Genomic DNA, 19,182 nt, shown 5'->3' with positions numbered 1-19,182 from the left:
AGGGAGGCCCAGAGAGCAGCACCATGGCAGAAGAGCAGGGGACAGGAGAATTCCAGGGGCAAGGACGGTCAGGGCCTCAGGTGCTCAAGGCCGCCGGGGAGCAGCATCACTGACCACAGGCCGCTGGGGGCTGCAGGAGGCTTTCCTACCCCACAGAGGATTCAGTGGGGGCACGGTGGTCCCGGCAGGAGAGGGACAGGCAGCAGGACGTCCCCATCTGTGGGACCACAGGAAGGCTGTTGAAAATTCGGGACTCTGGGTGCTGGGGAAGTCCCTGAAGTAGGGTCCCTTCAGAGAGGAGGGGAGGAACAAGGTTCAGAGATAGCAACAAACACAGGAGTGGCTGCGGTACGTGTCTCCCCAATTCTGTGTCCATCTCTTCCTGAACTGACACTTATGTGCTGGCTGCAAATGTCTGCTTTGTAGTTTGTAACCTCAAGAGTGGCTGCGTGACCAGCTCTGAGGCTGACCCTCCGTGCAGGAAATCGGGAGGAAGGGTCAAATGCAGTGGAGCCTCATGGTGACTTCCATTCCTGGGGGTCTCCAGTTATCTGGAGCATTTGTTGTACAAATTACAGGGGCTTTTGTGTTGTGTCCCTGCAGAGAGATGTCAGGTCACTATTCTTTGGAGATAAACTGTCAGGCCCAGTAGGGCTGGCACTACCAAAACATGACTATAAAACAGAAAACCATGCATCTTTTTTCCCCTCTATTTAATCCATAGGTTCACACCATCTGTCTCTTGGAAGTGTGCAGTGGTTCCACTCAGGCATGAAGCTCTGCCTTGCACACTCAAAGCAGAGATTCCCAAATTACTGACTCTGGCTCTGGCCCTTGGGCATTCTCATTTAATGATATAGGTGAATCTGGGCATGAGGATTTTATTTAAAAAGCTCTCCAGGTGATTCTAGCAAGCCGCAAACTTTGGGAATCATTGCTTTAAGGCTCTGTCTGTGACGAGTGGCCCCAGCCCTGGAAACTGTGTGCCTGGCCTCTCAAGGGACTCCCTCAAAGGCAGTGTAGCTGAGTCGGCCGATTAAGCAAGGGCAGCTGCAAGACTCAAAACTCCAGACCACTGCCATTCCAGTTGATGCTTCCTCTGTCCTTCCAGACAGGATCCCAGGCAGGGGAGGATCTGCCATCTTCCCTCTGGACTCCATCTAGTCGAGATCCACTGTTACAGGGTGGATACGCTAGCTCAGTGTATTCCTAGACATTTCCATCCTAATGGCCAGTAAGACACACCTCTACAAAGACAGATACAGGGAAAGACATGGGGTTGCCAAATTTGTTTTTCATAAAGATGGTTTTAAAATTTATTTTTTTCAGACAGGGTCTTGCTCTGTCACCCAGGATGGAGTACAGTGGTGCAATCACAGCTCACTGCACCTGCGGTAAGAATCCTGCAGCCTTGAACTCTAGAGCTCAAGCAATGCTTATAACTCAGCCTCCTGAGCAGCTGGCACTACAGGCGTGCACCACCATGCCCAAATAATTTTTTCTATTTTTTTCATAGAGACAGGGTCTCACTATGTTTCTCAGGCTGGTCTTGAACTCCTGGCTGCTCCTCCCTCCTCGGTCTCCCAAAGTGTTGGGATTACAGGCATGAGCCACTGTGCCTGGGCAAAATAAAGGTATTTATTTAAAAAAACACAACTATTGCCAGGCACAGTGGCTCACACCTGTAATCCCAGTTACTGGGGAGGCTGAGGCAGCAGGATTGCTTGAGGTCAGGAGCTCAAGACCAGCCTGGGCGAAATAGTGAGGCACTGTCTCAGAAAAAAAAAAAAAAAAAAAAACAAACTCAAAACCCAGCTATCTACTGTTACCATCATTTCATAAAAGACCAGACATTTAACCCCTCAAATTTAGAAAATATATCATTTCAGAGTAACAGGTCTTCAAACTGAATACACATAGCTTTATGAAAAGCTCATTGCAACTGCATTTTTCTCATTCTGCCTCAAACTGACAAAAACTTTGTTAAAAATATCTCAGCACTTAGGAAGAGTTATCACATTAGAGTAATTTTACTTCATTAAAAATTGCAATAGATTAAAGGGTACCTGCAGCTCTTTCAGTTCTATAAGAGCATTCTATGACTCTACAATTCCAAGAGTTTTCAAACCTGCCCACCCCTCTGCATCCCTCTCTATAGGATTTAAACTTTTCTGGCAGGCAAGTTTTAAAAACATCCGGTAAACATATCTTATTCATTTACGTGTTAGTGGTTCCAAAAAACAATCATTTTCAAATAACCTTACCACTATACAAATTAGGGCCCAGGAGGAGATGGCTTACCTGGCTTGAGATTAATTAGGTATCTTTTCAGATAACAACTTTTTCCATATAAGGAAGCTACATATTGATTTTACTTTTGAAACATTTGTAAGTTTACTCTAGTCAAGCGTATCACCAAAAAAACCAGGACAGGACATGATGAACTCCAAGAATTCCCAAAGGGAAGTAGGGCTTCGTGCTTACAAACTGACTACCTTGGAAGAAGGCCTCACTGGACCAGCAAAGTTGGCTTCCTGAGTAAAGTATCTCTCACAGCATCCTGCCCTTCTTTGGACAAAGGTATCAGATAACCTCTTCTCAAAGTTTCTAAGTGTCCACAACCTACTCAACAGCCCGTGCCACGCCTGGCTTCAAAGTGGAATCCTAAGCTTCCCTAGCCAGCATGGGCCCAACCACACTGGTGCAAACAGCGCCAACCAGAGGATCAGTGCATGCGCTCCGAGGTGGGACTTCCCCATGTGCCACATGCTGAGCGGCCACCTGGTCTCCCGCTCACTGTCTTGTTTTTCAAATCGCCATCACAAAGTATTCAGGGGGGCCTGACTCCTGAAAGGAGGTGATGAGATGCCAGGGGCACAGAGACTGGGTTGTATTAACCGAGAGGGGTGGCAGCACCCAAAGATGCCCACTCAAAGCCTGGGGAGACCTGGTGCCCCAACACTCTCTAGCAATGCTTTCAATCTGGAGCCTGTGATGGAATGGCCAGACTCAGCAAGTTTGCTAAATTTACTTTTCAAAATGTTGATAGTTAAAATTAATCTAGACACATTTTGGACCATCTGACTGACCATTTTCCAATCAAGTGCTACCACCAGATGTGCCAGCAGCCACCTTGGCCACTCTAGTGCCACGTGGTATTACTTGGAGCATCACAGCTAAGCCTTGCTACTGTCAGCTGGGAGCTTGCTGGTAACGCAGCATCTCAGACTCCACCCCAGACCTACTGAAGCATTCATCTCGTACTGAAGGATCTGCAGTTCAACAAGACCCACAGGTGAATTCTCTGCACATTAAACTGTGAGAAGCACTAAGCTAATGAGTAGGAAACAGAGTGGGATTTAACAGGGAAGTAATTCAGTCACACCCAGTGGAGGCCAAATTATAGCACAACACACCATAGAAACATTCAAAGTAGCTCAGATTTGGCAAAGGGCTGGAGGGTGCGGTCATCTTGGACACACAAAGGCCCAGGTGTGCTGACTGCAAGGGAGCTTGCACTGCAGCAGCCCTCCACAGCCCTGGGACAGGGCCCTTCCGGATCAGCCAAATATCACCTACACATTGAGAGTTTATTCATTTAATAGTTTTGGTTTATAGTTCTATATGAGAGTTCTAAAGCAAAGGGAGCTTATACCTAGTCAATTTTACATTGACATATACTTAAGTAGTACAATTTTAAAAGTTTCAATGCTGGGTGTCCAAGTAAAATGGGTGTGTTATCTGTGCTTGACTCAAGATTGAGGATCCGTTACTGCAATGGGGTACACAGACCATGCAACTTAAAAACCCATGAGGAGGTTGCTATTAAAAGCTTAAATTCTCCTTCCCATATCAGGTGAAGGGTGAAGGCATACTAAGCATTGTCAAGGGCTGTATAAATCTAAGATGCCCCCTGCCATCTCCACAAGAGGACAACCTCTGTTTATAGGGAAAAGTCCCTTTTGAATCCATGTCAGATGCTCTAAAAAAAGAGTGTGGATGGGCCGGGCACAGTGGCTCCCACCTGTAATCCCCGCACTTTGGGAGGCCGAGACAGGCAGATCATGAAGTCAAAGATCAACACCATCCTGGCCAACATGGAAAGACCCTGTCTCCACTAAAATACAAAATTAGCCAGGCATGGTGGTGCATGCCTGTAATCCCAGCTACTCAGGAGGCTGAGGCAGGAGAATCGTTTGAACCAGGCAGGGAGTCAGAGGTTCCAGTGAGCCGAAATCACGCCACTGCATTCCAACCTGGCGACAGAGCAAGACTCCATCTCAAAAAAAAAAAAAAAGTGTGGATGAAGTGGGAGGCAGGCAGAAGGAATGAGGCACAGGGAATGAGGCAGAGGGAGAGGGAAGGAGGAACATTAATTTGGGGCATGAAACCAATAAAAAAAAATAACTCCGGGGGAGGGGGGAAGTATTCCTTTCTGTAGGTTATGTAATGGCAAATAAAACAGGTATTTCTTTTGTTTTCCTTATGTTTTCACGTATTTCTTAGTTATTCTTTATGTTTCCTAAATTATAATCTGGTTATGTGCTGTGGAAAAGCAATCATGCTATTTTTTATTAGCTCATTTAGACATTTTACTCCCCAAAGAACCAACAAATCCTCACCAACTGTATAAATTATACAATGATCCATTACTTTTTTTTTTTTTTTTAGACGGAGTTTCCCTCTGTCACCCAGGCTAGAGTGTAGTGACATGATCTTGGCTCACTGCAACCTCAGCCTCCCAGGTTCAAGCGATCCTCCTGTCTCAGCCTCCCAAGTAGCTGGGACTACAGGCATGCACCACCATGCCTGGCTTTTTTTTGTATTTCTAGTAGAGACAGGGTTTCACCACACTGGCCAGTCTGACCTCAAGTGATCCACCCGCCTCAGCCTCCCAAAGTGCTGGGATTAACAGGTGTGAGCCGTCACACCCAGCCTATTGCTCTACTTTTATTAGGAAAATGGTTCATAACAGTTATAATCACTGTGAACACACTCTTTTTTTACTTGACATTTTTGCACATGCTTTCCACTTCTTCCATTACTACATAGTGATCCCTCATATTATCATCATCTCACTTTAATTAGTTAGATATGAACTGGGCTGGGTATAGTGGCTCACGCCTGTAATCCCAGCACTTTGGAGGCCAAGGTGGGCGGATCACGAGGTCAAGAGTTCGAGACCAGCCTCACCAACATAGTGAAACCCCGTCTCCACTAAAAATACAAAAATTAGCTGGGCGTAGTGGCACATGCCTGTAATCCCAGCTACTTGGGAGGCTGGGGCAGGAGAATCACTTGAACCCGGGAGGCGGAGGTTGCAGTAAGCTGAGATTGCACCACTGCATTCCAGCCTGGGCAACAGGGCGAGACTCTGTCTCAAAAAAAAAAAAAAAAAAAAAAGATATGAACTGTTTCTACTATTTTATAGTTAATAGATTTGCTATAAATATATTTGCATAGATACCTTTGTAAAGCAATGATTTATTTAGATGGGAGGCTGCCAGTTTAGGATATGATTTATTGTACTTTTTCTTTTTTGTCCACCATTCACAGTTAAAAATGTGAAGGGATGGGGTATCTGTCTTCTAAAATCAGTAATAGATGCTTAACTTTGTCAACTGTCTTTCTGACATCTACTGATATAAATCAGAATTTTTTTTACTACTTTCCCAATTAATGTGACATATTTTGGTTTTGTTGTTCTTAAACTGGCACTGCATTCCTAAAACAAATCCAGTTCAGTCGCAGCCACAAGTCAGTAACCCTGGGTGTGTGTTGCTATCTGCTACCATATTATTTAGAAATTCTATATCAATGTTGACAAGTGAGATTGGCCTATATTATCAGATCTTAGGATTTAGGATTAAGCCCATATCACCCTTAAAGAATGCAATTGACTATCATGCCATCTTGTTCTATAATATAGAAATTGTGAGTTTTTTGAAGATTGAATATTTTTTCTAGCAAATCCTTTTATTCTAGCTGCTTTTATGGGGAAGCAGAGAACTTTTATCTTTTATCACATCAATTATGCCAATAGAAGACTGACTTTGTTGACATTTTTAAAGAGCCAAATCTTGATTGTATTTATGGGTTATAAGGCATTTTCAATTTTAAATTATTATTATTATTATTATTATTATATATTTTTTGAGACAGAGTCTCACTCTGTTGCCCAGGCTGGAGCACAGTGGCGCGATCTTGGCTCACTGCAACCTCCGCCTTCTGGGTTCAAGTGATTCTTGGGCCTCAGCTTCCTGAGTAGCTGGGACCACAGGTGCACGCCAACACATCCAGCTAATTTTTGCATTTTTAGTAGAGACGGGGTTTCACCATGTTTGCCAGGCTGGTGTCAAATTCCTGACCTCAAGTGATCCGCCTGCCTCAGCCTCCCAAAGTGCTGGGATTACAGGCGTGAGCCACCACGCCTGGCCAGTTTAACAATCTTTACTAATTTGTTATTTTTTAGTTTGCTGCTTTGCTCTTTTTCACATAATTATAGTTCTCTATTTTCTTTTTAAGTACTTAGAGGAATAAGATTTCTTAAAACTGACAGACCACCTATATGGTATTTACATTATTTAAAAATAGACTTTTATGGTAATACTATATATATTTTATTACATTCTATATGTTTTCTCTAACTCAGTTGCTATTTAGGACTTTTATTTTGCCGTTAGCTCTATTTTAAAATTACTTAAATAGCACACGCATGAGGTGAGAAAGTTAAACTATACAAGGAAGAAGGCAGTCTTCCTTCCACCCTATTTCCAGCCTTCCAAGTTGCCTCCTTAGAGAGACTTGCTGTTACCAGTTTCTTGGGTAACCTTCTGAAGATAATTCATGTAGATGCATGTTTATTTCTTTTACAAAAATGAGAGGACATTATACACTGTGTCTGTGTCTTGAATATAAGCCTACATAAAAGAATTTATCACAATTTTAACATGGCTTAGTATTTTTAAATATATGGCCTTTTCTTTAAATTTATCTTATTTTTTTGGAGATGGGGTCTCACTCTGTCCCTCAGGCTGGAGTGCAGTGGCACCATCTCGGCTCACTGCAACCTCTGCCTGCCAGGCTCAAGCGATTCTCCCACCTCAGCCTCCCGAGTAGCAGCCACCACTCCTAGCTAATGTTTGTATTTTTGTAGAGACAGGGTTTCACCATGTTGCCCAGGCTGGTCTTGAACTCCTGGACTCAAGTGATCCACACACCTCAACCTCCCAAAGTTCTGGGATTACAGGCATGAGCCACCACACCCAGCACTTTTATGTATTTTTTATTTCTAATTTTATTTCATTATGATCGATTTAGGTAGTTTTATGAAATTTCTTTTTGTATTTACTAGCATGTACACTGTAACATGATAAATGATCGATTTTATGAGTCACATAGCTTTTTTATTGAGACATTCTCACTCTTTCACCCAGGCTGGAGTACAGTAGCACCATCATAGCTCACTGCAGCCTCGAACACCTGGGCTTAAGCAATCCTGCCTCAGCCTCCTGAGTAGCTGGGACTGTAGGCACAGGTCACCAAGCCCGGCTAATTTTTAAAAAAATTTTTGTAGAGAAGGGGATCTTGCTCTGTAGCCCAGGCTGATGTCAAACTTCTGGCCTTAAACGATCCTCAAACGATCCTCCTATCTTGACCTCCCAAAGTGCTGGGATTATAGGTATGAGCCACCACACCCAGCCCACATAATCAAGAGAAATATACTTTCAAAAAAGCTTATGTTTAATTTTCTCTAAATCTGTTAATTCTATTTTACGAGTTATTCAGTTTAAAACTGACTTTTTTCAGTATGCCTGATCTTTTATGATGGTGTAAAAAACACTTCCACCAAAATTATGTTCCTATTTCTACTTACATATGTATTTTGTTATTTAAAGCATGTAGAGCCAATAAAGTTTTTTCCATGATTTACGGTGCTTTTAACTGTCTTTATTGCTTCTGAAATGCATTTTAGTGTCAAGATCTACTTTTTCAGATAACTTGAAGTTTTGGCTTTTTTATGCATATGTAGTGAGAGGTATATACATGGTAACTTAAAAAATACTCTTGTTTACTTGGGTCATTTTCCTTGAATAATTTGGAATTTATCTTATCTAGGACCTAAACTAAAAAATGATGTGTTTCTATTTACAATTATATTCCTATCAGTTACTTAAAGGGTTTTTTCCTGAAGGAGGGTTTTTTCCTGAAGGGAGAGCATCTCACCGGCACTGAGGCCAGGAAGGGGAAGGCAGATACTACTGCTTCCTTCTTATTTAGTGCTCCTGAAATGCAGCGGAGGCCAGACACGGTGGCTCATGCCTGTAATCCCAGTGCTTTGAGAGGCCGAGGCGGGTGGATCACTTGAGGTCAGGAGTTCAAGACCAGCCTGGCCAACAAGGTGAAACCCCATCTCGACTAAAAATACAAAAATTAGCCAGGTGTGGTGGAGCATGCCTGTAATCCCAACTACTTGGGAGCTTGAGGCAGGAGAATTGCTTAAATTTGGGAAGCGGAGGTTGCAGTGAGCCTAGATCACACCATCGCACTCTAGCCTGGGTGACAGAGCGAGATTCTATCTCAAAAAAAAATAAAAAAATAAAAAAATAAAAATGAAAAAAAGTGGAACATGCTCCCTAAAGTGGCAGGAACTTCCAGTGTTGGCTCAGTGACATATTATGTAGAATATGCTTTGTAATGATGGCAACTATGCCAGATTGACCAAAACTGTGAGGGTGTTTCATTTTGCTCTTCTCTTCGTACCTTAGATAATTGTCTGTCTGCAAGATCATGTTTTTCACCAAACATCTCCGTAAGTCCTGTTCATCAAACATATACACACTACTTATAAAACCCCCATGGCATTATCAGCCTAACAGTTCAAAAAACTTGTCACCTTTCTATATGTATTTAACACAAATGGGTATACAAACACAGGTAAATATACATGTCTTATCAAAAATATCTTAAAAGATTTACTTGTAAACGGACAGAGATTATGAAGTCCCCTTTCTGTAAGATTTTTAGACCCATGGCTTTCTTATATAGCAATAAAGCATTACTGAATCACAACTTCATAAACTCTAACTGTACAAAAGGAGACAACTGAAAACCACATCGTTTCTAATATTACCACTGAAATTCACAATGTCAATCTTCCAATTCCTCCTGTGACAGTCTTCAATGTATCCAGTTTCTTCAGGCTTAAGGAATATTCACATCTCACACTTATGAGAAACATGAATGTTTTATTCCCTTACCGCAGTAAATAAACTAAATTCCCAACAGTGCACTCAGAGTTTCAAGCTTATATATCTCCAGAGAGGAAAAAAAAAAAAACAATTGAGGAAAACTAAATTTAGAAGATGAATCAGGGTACTAAATCAGTAAACTCGCAAACAGAAGTTTCTAAGAAGGACTGTAAGAAAGTGACATGCAATTAGCTAACCCTCGGCATTTTCCTACTCCTCACTCCTGCTTCCAGACACCACAATGCTGCCCAAACACAGGGTCACATGAACACAACACTTTCCCAAGTTTGAATCTACACATTTGATCACATTAGCATTTTATCGACTAATATCCACTTTGGCCTCCATGCCAAGGATAGAGCTCTATTAAGTGAGACTGTGATAAAACAAGGACTCCTGTCAACCCACACCAAAGCCACTCAAAGGAAGTTCAGAATGAACTGACCTTCCCACCTCATCTACTGAATTATGTTACAGTGAGAAGGAATTAGCTACCCTGCTGTAAGAGGCTGTAATTATCCTATCAGTTCCTCTATAAAACAGTTTGGTTGGTAACCAGGAATAAAAACAGCAACAAATGGATTATTTTGGTGGTGTTAATGGAAGAGATGCTAAGGTATCTCTAAGAAGCTGTATAAACTTAAGTCCTAATGAAGGATGGAAAAAAGGATGGAAAAAGGACCAAAGAACCATGACACTTAAATTTCAAACACCCACTGAGATCTGGACATGTACTGGTAAACTCTCCCAAACTCTTCAAAAAATACTAACAATTGAATTCACCATTTTCATCGAACTCAATCACTAAGTGCATCCCACCAACTTTTTTTTTTTTTTTTTTTTTTGAGACAGGGTTTTGCTGTCACCCAGGCTAGAGTGCAGTGGTACAAACATGGCAACCTCCTGGGCTCAAGCAATCCCCCCGCCCACTGCCCCCTGTCTCAGCCTCCCAAGTAGCTGGGACCACAGGTGCATGCCACCACATCCAGCTCATTTTTAAATTTTTTGTAGTGACAGGGGTCTCACCATGTTGCCCAGGCTGGTCTTGAACTCCTGTCCTCAAGCAATCCTCCCACCTTGGCCTCTCAAAGTGATGGAATTACAGGTATGTGCCACTGCACCCAGTCAAAGTACCTTTTAGTATTGAAAATTAAAGTAACTATTGGCAATGCTTTAATTAGAATTACTTTACAGATACGAAAACAGGAAGATGAAATTATCCCATGTCTAAGGCTGCCCCCTATAGAAAGGGTTCAGTATGTACACGGTGACACCCATTCACTTACACCAAACTGAAAGATGGATACTCAGGGAGAGCAAACCACTATTGAATAATTCTTCTGACCTGCAGAATGAGAACGAAGTAGTCTACTGGCTTGTTGCGCTGGTAGAGGTAGTATTCAGGGGCTTTCTTGTTCTTCTCATCATACTTCAGTTCCTGGATGACATTGGGGTGCTTTAGCAGCCTTAGAAGGATCTTCTCTGACATCTGGGATGGGCTAAATGCTTCTACTTCTATAGATATAAACACAACTTGATATTACATTTCAAACGGAGGGAGAAAAATTATACTATTAATAGTAATTGAGGTGTTTAGGTAAGAATACTTGGAATCAAAGTGATAGTATTTGGATGGATGAGGCTTCCGTTTGGTGATCCACTGGGGACAGATTACCTGGGAGAAATTAGAAAGTGCTGAATTCTCACGTTTTTTCCTTTTACTTCTTTCCTTTTCAACCCGTCATGGACTTCAGTCCTCATAAAACTACACTAATTTGACTGACAGAAATGAAAATCAACCGCAAGCGGGCTCCTTGAGTGCGGGGGATGCCCCTCAACAAGCCATAACAGTCTGACTGTCGACAAACAGCCAAAGGAAGAAGCCAAGGTCAGGAGCATCGGGTGCGGTTAGTGCCAGCGCACACACACGGGTGCCCCACGTCTCCCTCTCCCACTCAACTACCCCGAGGAATGTGGGGAACAAAGAGGGTTGAGACTGGAAATAAGAGCAGGGCATGTGCACACATCAACATGCTAATTAAAAAAAAAAAGTAACGTTCAAAAGTATTTACGAAGATAGCAATTTTATTTTAAATACAAAAACAAAAATTACTGACTGAAGGGTGCTATCCTACAACTGGACTCTATGATATCTCAGAAGCAGAGTAGGAGATTTAGTTTTAGTGTTTTTTTTTTTTTTTTTTTTGAGAAGGAGTCTCAATCTGTCACCCAGGCTGGAGTGCAGTGGTGCGATCTCGGCTCACTGCAACCGCCACCTCCCGGGTTCAAGTGATTCTTCTGCCTCAGCCTCCTGTGTAAATGGGATTACAGGCGCCCACCACCATGCCTGGCTGATTTTTGTATTTTTAGTAGAGATAGGGTTTCATCATGTTGGCCAGACTGTCTCAAGCAATCAGCTTGCCTTGGCCTCCCCAAGAGCTGAGATTACAGGCAATGAGCCACCATGCCCTGCCTAGATGTTTAGTTTTAATTTGTGATTCTTAAATGATGAGGAACAGTATTATCAAAACTAGAAAAAGAGTAATAAGTGAAAGACATTGTCTGTTATTTTCTAATTATGTATTTATGAAAGCTGTAAGTTCTGTATTAACTTGACTTTTTTGTAATAAGACAGTCATTATAGGAATTTTAGAAAATACAGAAAAAGAAGAAAGTAAAAATTATCTATAAGCCAACCACTCAGATTACCATTCTGAGCAATTGAGTGAGAATTTCTTTCCAGTGCCATGCCTAGGCACGTGTGCTCATGTATCCATGTGTGTACACACAAAAACACAACTCTAATCTTAAAGTACACATAGTTTTAGATTGTTTCTCCCCACTTTGTATTAAGTTATGAATATTTTCTAATGTGATAAATATTATATTGAGCATTTCCAGGCTTCTGAGAACGCGACCTTAAAGAGTTACACAGCATTCCGTCAGGTGGTTACGGCTAGCCTTCTTTTAAACATGGTTTAAGTCTACTGCATGCAGATGAAAGGCACTGGCTGCCTATCAGGGACACTGATGTCTTCTAAAGCCAATGGATGCTTTAGACTTTCTCACACTTCCCCTGGCCACCAGAGCTCAACCCTGGAGAGCATCTGGGGATGGGAGAAGGGTTGGTCAGTATCTTAAGTTCATTCAACGTTGACCTCTCTGGAGCAGTCAGTGCCGGCTGGGTTGGTGGTTTAAACAACATGAACACTTGCCTCCTGAAATGGACTCGAGTTAATCTGATCTGAGGAGGCCATCAAGAAATCCATATCAAAGTTCTTAGAATTTGATTTCATTAAAACCATAAAAGATAAAGATTTAATTGTGAAAACCTAGTTTTCTTCTTTGCAAATCATAGCCCCTGTGTTACCACTGATGTCCAACTGTGCTTCCAGGACAAGCTGAAGAGAGACTGGACTCAATTGTCCATCAAACAAGCTGGTGCCAGGCTGGCACCATCAGCCTGCTCCGCCAGCTGGCTCTCCCACAGACCTAGCTGGAAGGAGATGGCCTGGCCTACTGTTCACATGCAGTGTGGCACTAACATTCATCCTTACCTTTCAGACCAATTTTAAGTTACTGGTCCACCCCTGGTAAATGTCTCAGAGGGTTCATGCCGACACTGAACATAGGAGAGGAGAGAATTTAAAAAGAAAAAAACAAAACAAAACAAAAAAACAAAAAAACAAAAAACAAAACACAAAAGTGGCATTACTTATCACCCCATTTCCCAGTGTCCACCCCCAGCCCACCCCAGTCAGTGGTGGGTGAGAAACACACTCCAGGGTTGGTAGAGATCTCAAACTGTGATAAGCTGCACTTGCCTGTTGCTAGGAAACGGTGCATGGCCAGGAGGAGCTGTGGTGATATTTTAACCTTCATCTCGCTGTCTGTCTGCTTAAAGGCAGAAAAATCTTGCTTTCGTTCCCGGTGAGCTACTTTCTTTTTTGTTCTGTTGTCAGCTAAGGGAGGAATGAAAAGAGAAAAAAAAAAAAATAAGAAAATGCATCCCATGAGATCAGGGCTCTTTCTGAATGAAAAAGACAAAATATATTGGAAGGGCTGGACTGTATTTCCAGATGCAGGCGCTCTAGGCACAGATGCCACAGGGAAGGAGGAAGAGAGGGCCAGATCCTCATCAACTCAGCACAGCAGCCTGGGCACCATGCAGTCCGCAGTGAGTGACCACAGGCAGCCTGATGAGTGAAGGTACTTCAGGAAGGTCTGCAGAGGGCCCTTGTGAGCATAGCATCAGGCAAATGCTGACAGAGCCTCTCACAGGACCCACAGAAGCATATAGCAACAGGGCGTGCAGCCTGGAGTGCACAGTCCACTGCTGCTCAATGTCACCATACTCCAGCAAAGGACCACCACTGTGTACACACAAGGGAGGAGTGTCCCTACCTGTAAGAGGCCCCTCACCTCTGCTGAAAGACAACACACAAATGAAACCCCCTTAAGAAACAAACAAGAATGCTTTCACAGAGCAGTGTTTTAATATCTGTTTGCTTCACTGCTACTCCAGACCATGAGATCCTCAAGGTCAAGCAGATGCGAATGGGATCCAGACAGTGGTCCGTGAACTTCCTCTGAAAAGGTCCAGGGAGTCAATATTTTAGGCTCTGCGGGCCTACACAGTCTCCACACTGCTGTTTAGAAAGATGTAGGAGCATGGCTGTTTTCCAATCAAACTTTATGAACACTGCAATTTGAATTGCATATAATTTTTGCACGTCACAAAGTAATTGTTTTTTTTTTCTTTTCTTTTTTCTTTTCTTGAGATAGGTTCTTGCTTTATTGCCCAGGCTGGAGTGCAGCAGCACAATCGCAGCTCACAGCAGCCTCAACTCCAAGGCTCAAGTGATCCTCTCACCTCTGCCTCCCAAGTAGCTGGGACTGCAGGTGTTTGCCACCATGCCCAGCTAATTTTTAAATTTTCTGTAGAGACAGAGTCTCACTATGTTGCCCAGGCTGGTATTGAACTCCTGGGCTCAAGCAATCCTCCTGCCTCAGCCTCCCAAAGTGCTAGGATTACAGACATAAGCCACCATGCTGGCCATTTTGCAACAATTTTAAGATGTGAAAAGACATTCTTAGCTTGCAGGTCACACAGAAGCAGAGTACAGGCACTCATCGGCTGTGGTTTGCCAGCTCCTGACCTAGAAGGTACCTCCTGCAAAACCATCTTTTAAGTACTTTTCTGGACAAAGTAATGATCAAGAAAAAAAGAGCTTAAAGACAAGACCCCAATCGCTTGCTCCTTCCCAATAACTGACTCACTGCATTATTGTTTCTTGCATGGAGCAAAACAGATTGATTACTAGGCTTTTCCTGAGAAGGCGATCACAACTTCTACTTTTCGTCTGCCTCAATTCTTTTGAGAACTAGACAGCAGAAATCAATACAGAATTTAAAATAATTCTAATGGCAACAGCTGTCACTCCCAATCTCTATCCAGATCAAGAATATACCTGAAATTGGCCAGGCACGGTGACTCACGCCTATAATCCCAGCACTTATGGGAGGCCGAGGCAGGTGGATCACTTGAGGTCAGGAGTTTGACACCAGTCTCCCCAGTATGATGAAACCCTGTCTCTACTAAAAATATAAAAATCAGCCAGCTACTCAGGAGGCTGAGGCTGGAGACTCGCTTGAACCCGGGAGGTGAAGGTTGCAGTGAGGTGAGATCGCGCCACTGTACACTCCAGCCTGGGCAATAGAGTAAGACTTAGTATCAAAAAAAAAAAAAGAAAAGAAATACGTGAAATCACAAGTCCAGCATCTTGAGCCAGTAGGTAACATTAGGCAACACTTCTGTAGGAAATCAGTCCAATCAAGGCTTAAAAGAAGTTAAACTAACATTTGTATAAAACTGAAGTGCAAATACAGGATCTCCTAAATGGTACATCGCCTTTCTAATGTTAAGTATCACCCCTGGGTAAAAAGAAATACAGAGACACACTTTTTTTTTTTGAGACAGAATCTTGCTCTGTCACCAGGCTGGAGTGCAGTGGTGTGACCTCTACTCGCTGCAACCTCTGCCTCCAGGGTTCAAGTGATTCTCCTGCCTCAGCCTCCCGAGCAGCTGGGACTACAGGTGCACACCACCACGCCCAGCTAATTTTTGTATTTTTTAAAGTAGAGATGGGGTTTCACCATGTTGACCAGGATGGTCTTAATCTCCTGACCTTGTGATCCACCTGCCTCAGCCTCCCAAAGTGCTGGAATTACAGGTATGAGTCACCGCACCTGGCCACACTCAGTTTTTAAATAGTCATTTGTGAGGAAGGATGAAAAGAACATAAACACACAAATAATATTCTCTGAGACCTCTGATGACCCTCTAAGTGAGGAAAGGATAAAACAGATGTGGGAAAGGGTGCTTTTTAAGAACGCTATTCAGATGTGAGGATAAAACAGGATATGTTTTCAGAAGACAGTCATTAGTTAAATGTAAAATTTTTTCTTTTGTGGGTACAGGGAAGACTTTCTCAGTTTTATTTATTTATTTATTTATTTTGAGAGAGTCTCACTCTATTGCCCAGGCTGGAGTGCAGTGGTGTAATCTTGGCTCACTGCAACCTCCATCTCCCAGGTTCAAGAGATTCTCCTGCCTCAGCCTCCCGAGTAGCTGGGATCACAGGTGCGTGCCACCACACCTAGCTAATTTTTGTATTTTTGTAGAGACGGTGTTTCACCATGTTGGTCAGGCTGGTCTCTAACTCCTGACCTCAAGTGATCCACCTGCCTCGGCCTCCCAAAGTGCTGGGATTACAGGGGTAAGCCAACACGCCCAGTGACTTTCTCAATTTTTTTTTTTTTGAGACAGAGTCTTGCTCTGTCACCAGGCTGCAGTGCAGTGACACAATCTCAGCTCACTGCAACCTCCGGCTCCCAGGTTCAAGTGATTGTCCTACCTCAGTCTCCCAAGTAGCTGGGACTACAGGCACGTGCCACCACGCCCAGCTAATTTTTGTAGTTTTAGTAGAGACGGGGTTTCACCATGTTGGCCAGGATGGTCGTGATCTCTTGACTTTGTGATCTGCCGGCCTTGGCCTCCCAAACTTCCTCAGTTTTAAAATGTGGGATGTTTCCTTCTAGCAGTACTGAATAAAAAGCACCCTGCTTTGAGGAAAGCAGACTTTACCCTGAATGACCAGCTTGTTGGGAAGCTGGGATAGTCCATTTCCCCTCCGGAAGACATGCTTTAAAACCAGGCAGCATACACAGAGCCCAGATGCTCTTTCTCTATCCCACCCCTGGGACCCCCAAACATCTCAGGCCTGGGCCATCTCTGGCTTTATGGAACCCTTGAGCATTGCTAAGGGTGCGGCCAAGGAAGATTTAAAATCCACAGTCCAGCAATCATGTTTTATACTTTAATGAGACAGGACTCAGTTCAACACTCAGTTCAGGATCAAGTCTACACCTGGGCAAATAAGGTAGCCATACTCACCTCACCCTGCCCTGATCTGAGCCACTCCCCACTTTCACCTTCACCAAAAGAGAAGGCAGAGAAGCAGAGAACAGGAAAAACACATTCTTACTGTGAACCCTACCCTATCCTGCTTCCCACACCCCCAACCCGCTGCCCCAGCAAACTACACTTGCAAATCTCACCTCCAACCCTGACCCAAGGATTCTGGAACAAGAAAGTATAAACAGTTGTCATCCATAAGTTTAACAAATCCCATTCAGTTGTGGTTTTTTTTTTTTTTTTTTTTTTTGGAGACGGAGTCTCACTCTGTTAACCAGGCTGGAGTACAGTGGCGCAACCTTGGCTCACTGCAACCCCTGTCTCTTCGGTTCAAGCAATTCTCCTGCCTCAGCCTCCACAGCAGCTGGAATTACAGGCATGCACCACTACCATTATATCCAGCTAATTTTGTATCTTTAGTAAAGACAAGGTTTCACCATGTCAGCCAGGCTGGTATCAAACTCCTGACGTCAGGTGATTTTCCTGCCTTGGCCTCCTAAAGTGCTGGGATTACAGATGTGAGCCACTGTGCCCGGCCTCCCATTCACTTTAAAGAGTACTTGAGTTATGAAAAGTACAAACAGAAGTTTATCTGAAAACCATATACCTAGTTGTATAAAATGAAATTTTAGTAGAGTTTTTTTTTTTTAACATATGTAAAATAAAATTCAAAACCAACAGCAGTTTTCTGTTTAGAACAAGTAATGCCCTCATCAGTGGTTAGAAGCAGCCAGAACAATGCTGTCGCTTGACATTACAGGATATGCTCCTTCTGATAAAGGGATTGGAATATACCGACAGGTCATGCACGGCCTACACACGTCATGTATCATTATAAACAGAGGCAGCAACTGGAGAACTGTCAGATGACTCACAAACAGCACAACAAAAAAAGCAAAGGTTTCGGGAAATACACTCAGACAGTGCTACTTACTGTATAAATCTGTTTCATCTAGAATCTCAGATTTGATTATTTCTTCAATCACATCTTCTAAGGTGACAATTCCCAGAACTTCATAAAACGGATCTCCTTCTCCCTCATTATTTACCCGCTGCACGATAGCCAGGTGGGATTTACCTTTAGAGAAAATAAAAAGTTTAGGAAGTGACTTTCTGAATTTCCTGAATGACATGTTATATGTAATACGGTAAAAACATCAGCAAACACAGATGCCGAATTACCAAAATCTCTGTTTCAGCATTTTAAAATTGTACTGAGATATCACAAACAAATGGAAGGACTTCATGAGCCATTAAAAGGCAGAAAGTTATGCCAGAAGAGTGTCACCCTTGACATACATGGCACTGCACCATTGTTCTCTGCTTCCTAATGGTAATGTCTCTTGGCACATAATCTTTCAGCAACTGCCACCTAAAGAGAGTGGTTCTCAAAGTTCATGGTGCCCTAGGGATTCCCAAGACCCTTCTAGGAGGTCCGTGAGGCCCAACTATTTTCATAAGAATACTAAGATGCTATTGGCCGTTTTCACTGTGTTGACATTTGAGCTGACGGTGAAAGGCACCTTAGCACAGATGAAGGTAGTGGGAGCGAGCTGCACGTAGTGATCGCTGTTCTCTGTCACAACGCACATGCAGTAAAGGGAAGGAAGTAGCTTCTCTTAAAAATGTACTGGGCTGGGAGCGGGGGCTCACTCCTGTAATCCAAGAGCTTTGGGAGGCCCAGGCAGGATGACTGCTTGAGCCTAGGGGTTCACGATCAGCCTAGGTAATACTGTGAGATCATGTCTCTACAAAAAAACAGAAAAAGTAGCTGGACATGCACGCCTATGATCCCAGCTTCCTGGGAGGCTGAGGTGGGGAGATCCAGGAGTTTGAGGCTGCAGTGAGCTATGATCGAGTCACTGCACTCCAGCCTAGGCGACAGAGTAAGAGACTGCCTTTTTTTTTTTTTTTTGAGACGGAGTCCCGCTCTGTCGCCCAGGCTGGAGTACAGTGGCCGGATCTCAGCTCACTGCAAGCTCTGCCTCCCAGGTTTACGCCATTCTCCTGCCTCAGCCTCCCAAGTAGCTGGGACTACAGGCGCGGATTACAGGCGCCCACCACCTCGCCTGGCTAATTTTTTTTTTTTTTTTTTTTTTTTTGTATTTTTTAGTAGAGACGGGGTTTCACCGTGTTAGCCAGGATGGTCTCGATCTCCTGACCTTGTGATCCGCCCGTCTCGGCCTTCCAAAGTGCTGGGATTACAGGCTTGAGCCACCACGCCCGGCGACACTGTCTTAAAAAAAAGTCCTTGCTGAAGCAGTAAACATTAATTTCATTAAATTCTGACCCAAGTACATGTCTTTTGGTAATCTCTATAACAACCTGAGAATTGCCATAAAACACTTCTGTTGAATTCTGAAGTATGGCAGCTGTGCTGAGGAAAGACTCTTGTGATTGACTTGCAAGTTGGACCAGCCATTTTCATTATTGAATGTTTTTACTTCAAAGACT

At 43.3% G+C, this 19,182-nt stretch overlaps 1 protein-coding gene across 7 annotated transcripts in view; it reads right to left on the bottom strand.

The window, feature by feature from the left end:
• The window catches only part of CNNM2 (cyclin and CBS domain divalent metal cation transport mediator 2), a 170,927-nt gene that overhangs the window by 16,680 nt on the left and 135,065 nt on the right, over window positions 1–19,182 (bottom strand). For 4 of the 7 annotated variants that reach the window (XR_012418175.1, XR_012418177.1, XM_005566327.5 and 1 more), the window contains 3 exons: window positions 17,663–17,806; window positions 13,076–13,213; window positions 10,597–10,766 (listed from right to left, as the gene is read on the bottom strand). Coding sequence is in view for 2 of the 7 variants with exons in the window: in XM_005566327.5 (XP_005566384.1) it covers window positions 10,597–10,766; window positions 13,076–13,213; window positions 17,663–17,806 (452 nt within the window). In the remaining 5 variants the exon portion in view is untranslated. Of the gene's footprint in view, window positions 1–10,596; window positions 10,767–12,808; window positions 12,874–13,075; window positions 13,214–17,662; window positions 17,807–19,182 lie in introns of all 7 variants that reach the window. The other 3 variants (XR_012418176.1, XR_012418173.1, XR_012418174.1) reach the window with 1 other exon arrangement.

The sequence above is a fragment of the Macaca fascicularis genome, chromosome 9 (genome assembly GCF_037993035.2).
Source record: "Macaca fascicularis isolate 582-1 chromosome 9, T2T-MFA8v1.1".
Taxonomy (NCBI): domain Eukaryota; kingdom Metazoa; phylum Chordata; class Mammalia; order Primates; family Cercopithecidae; genus Macaca; species Macaca fascicularis.
The sequence above is the reverse complement of the archived record's forward strand: the minus strand, read 5'-3'. Positions and strand labels throughout refer to the sequence as shown.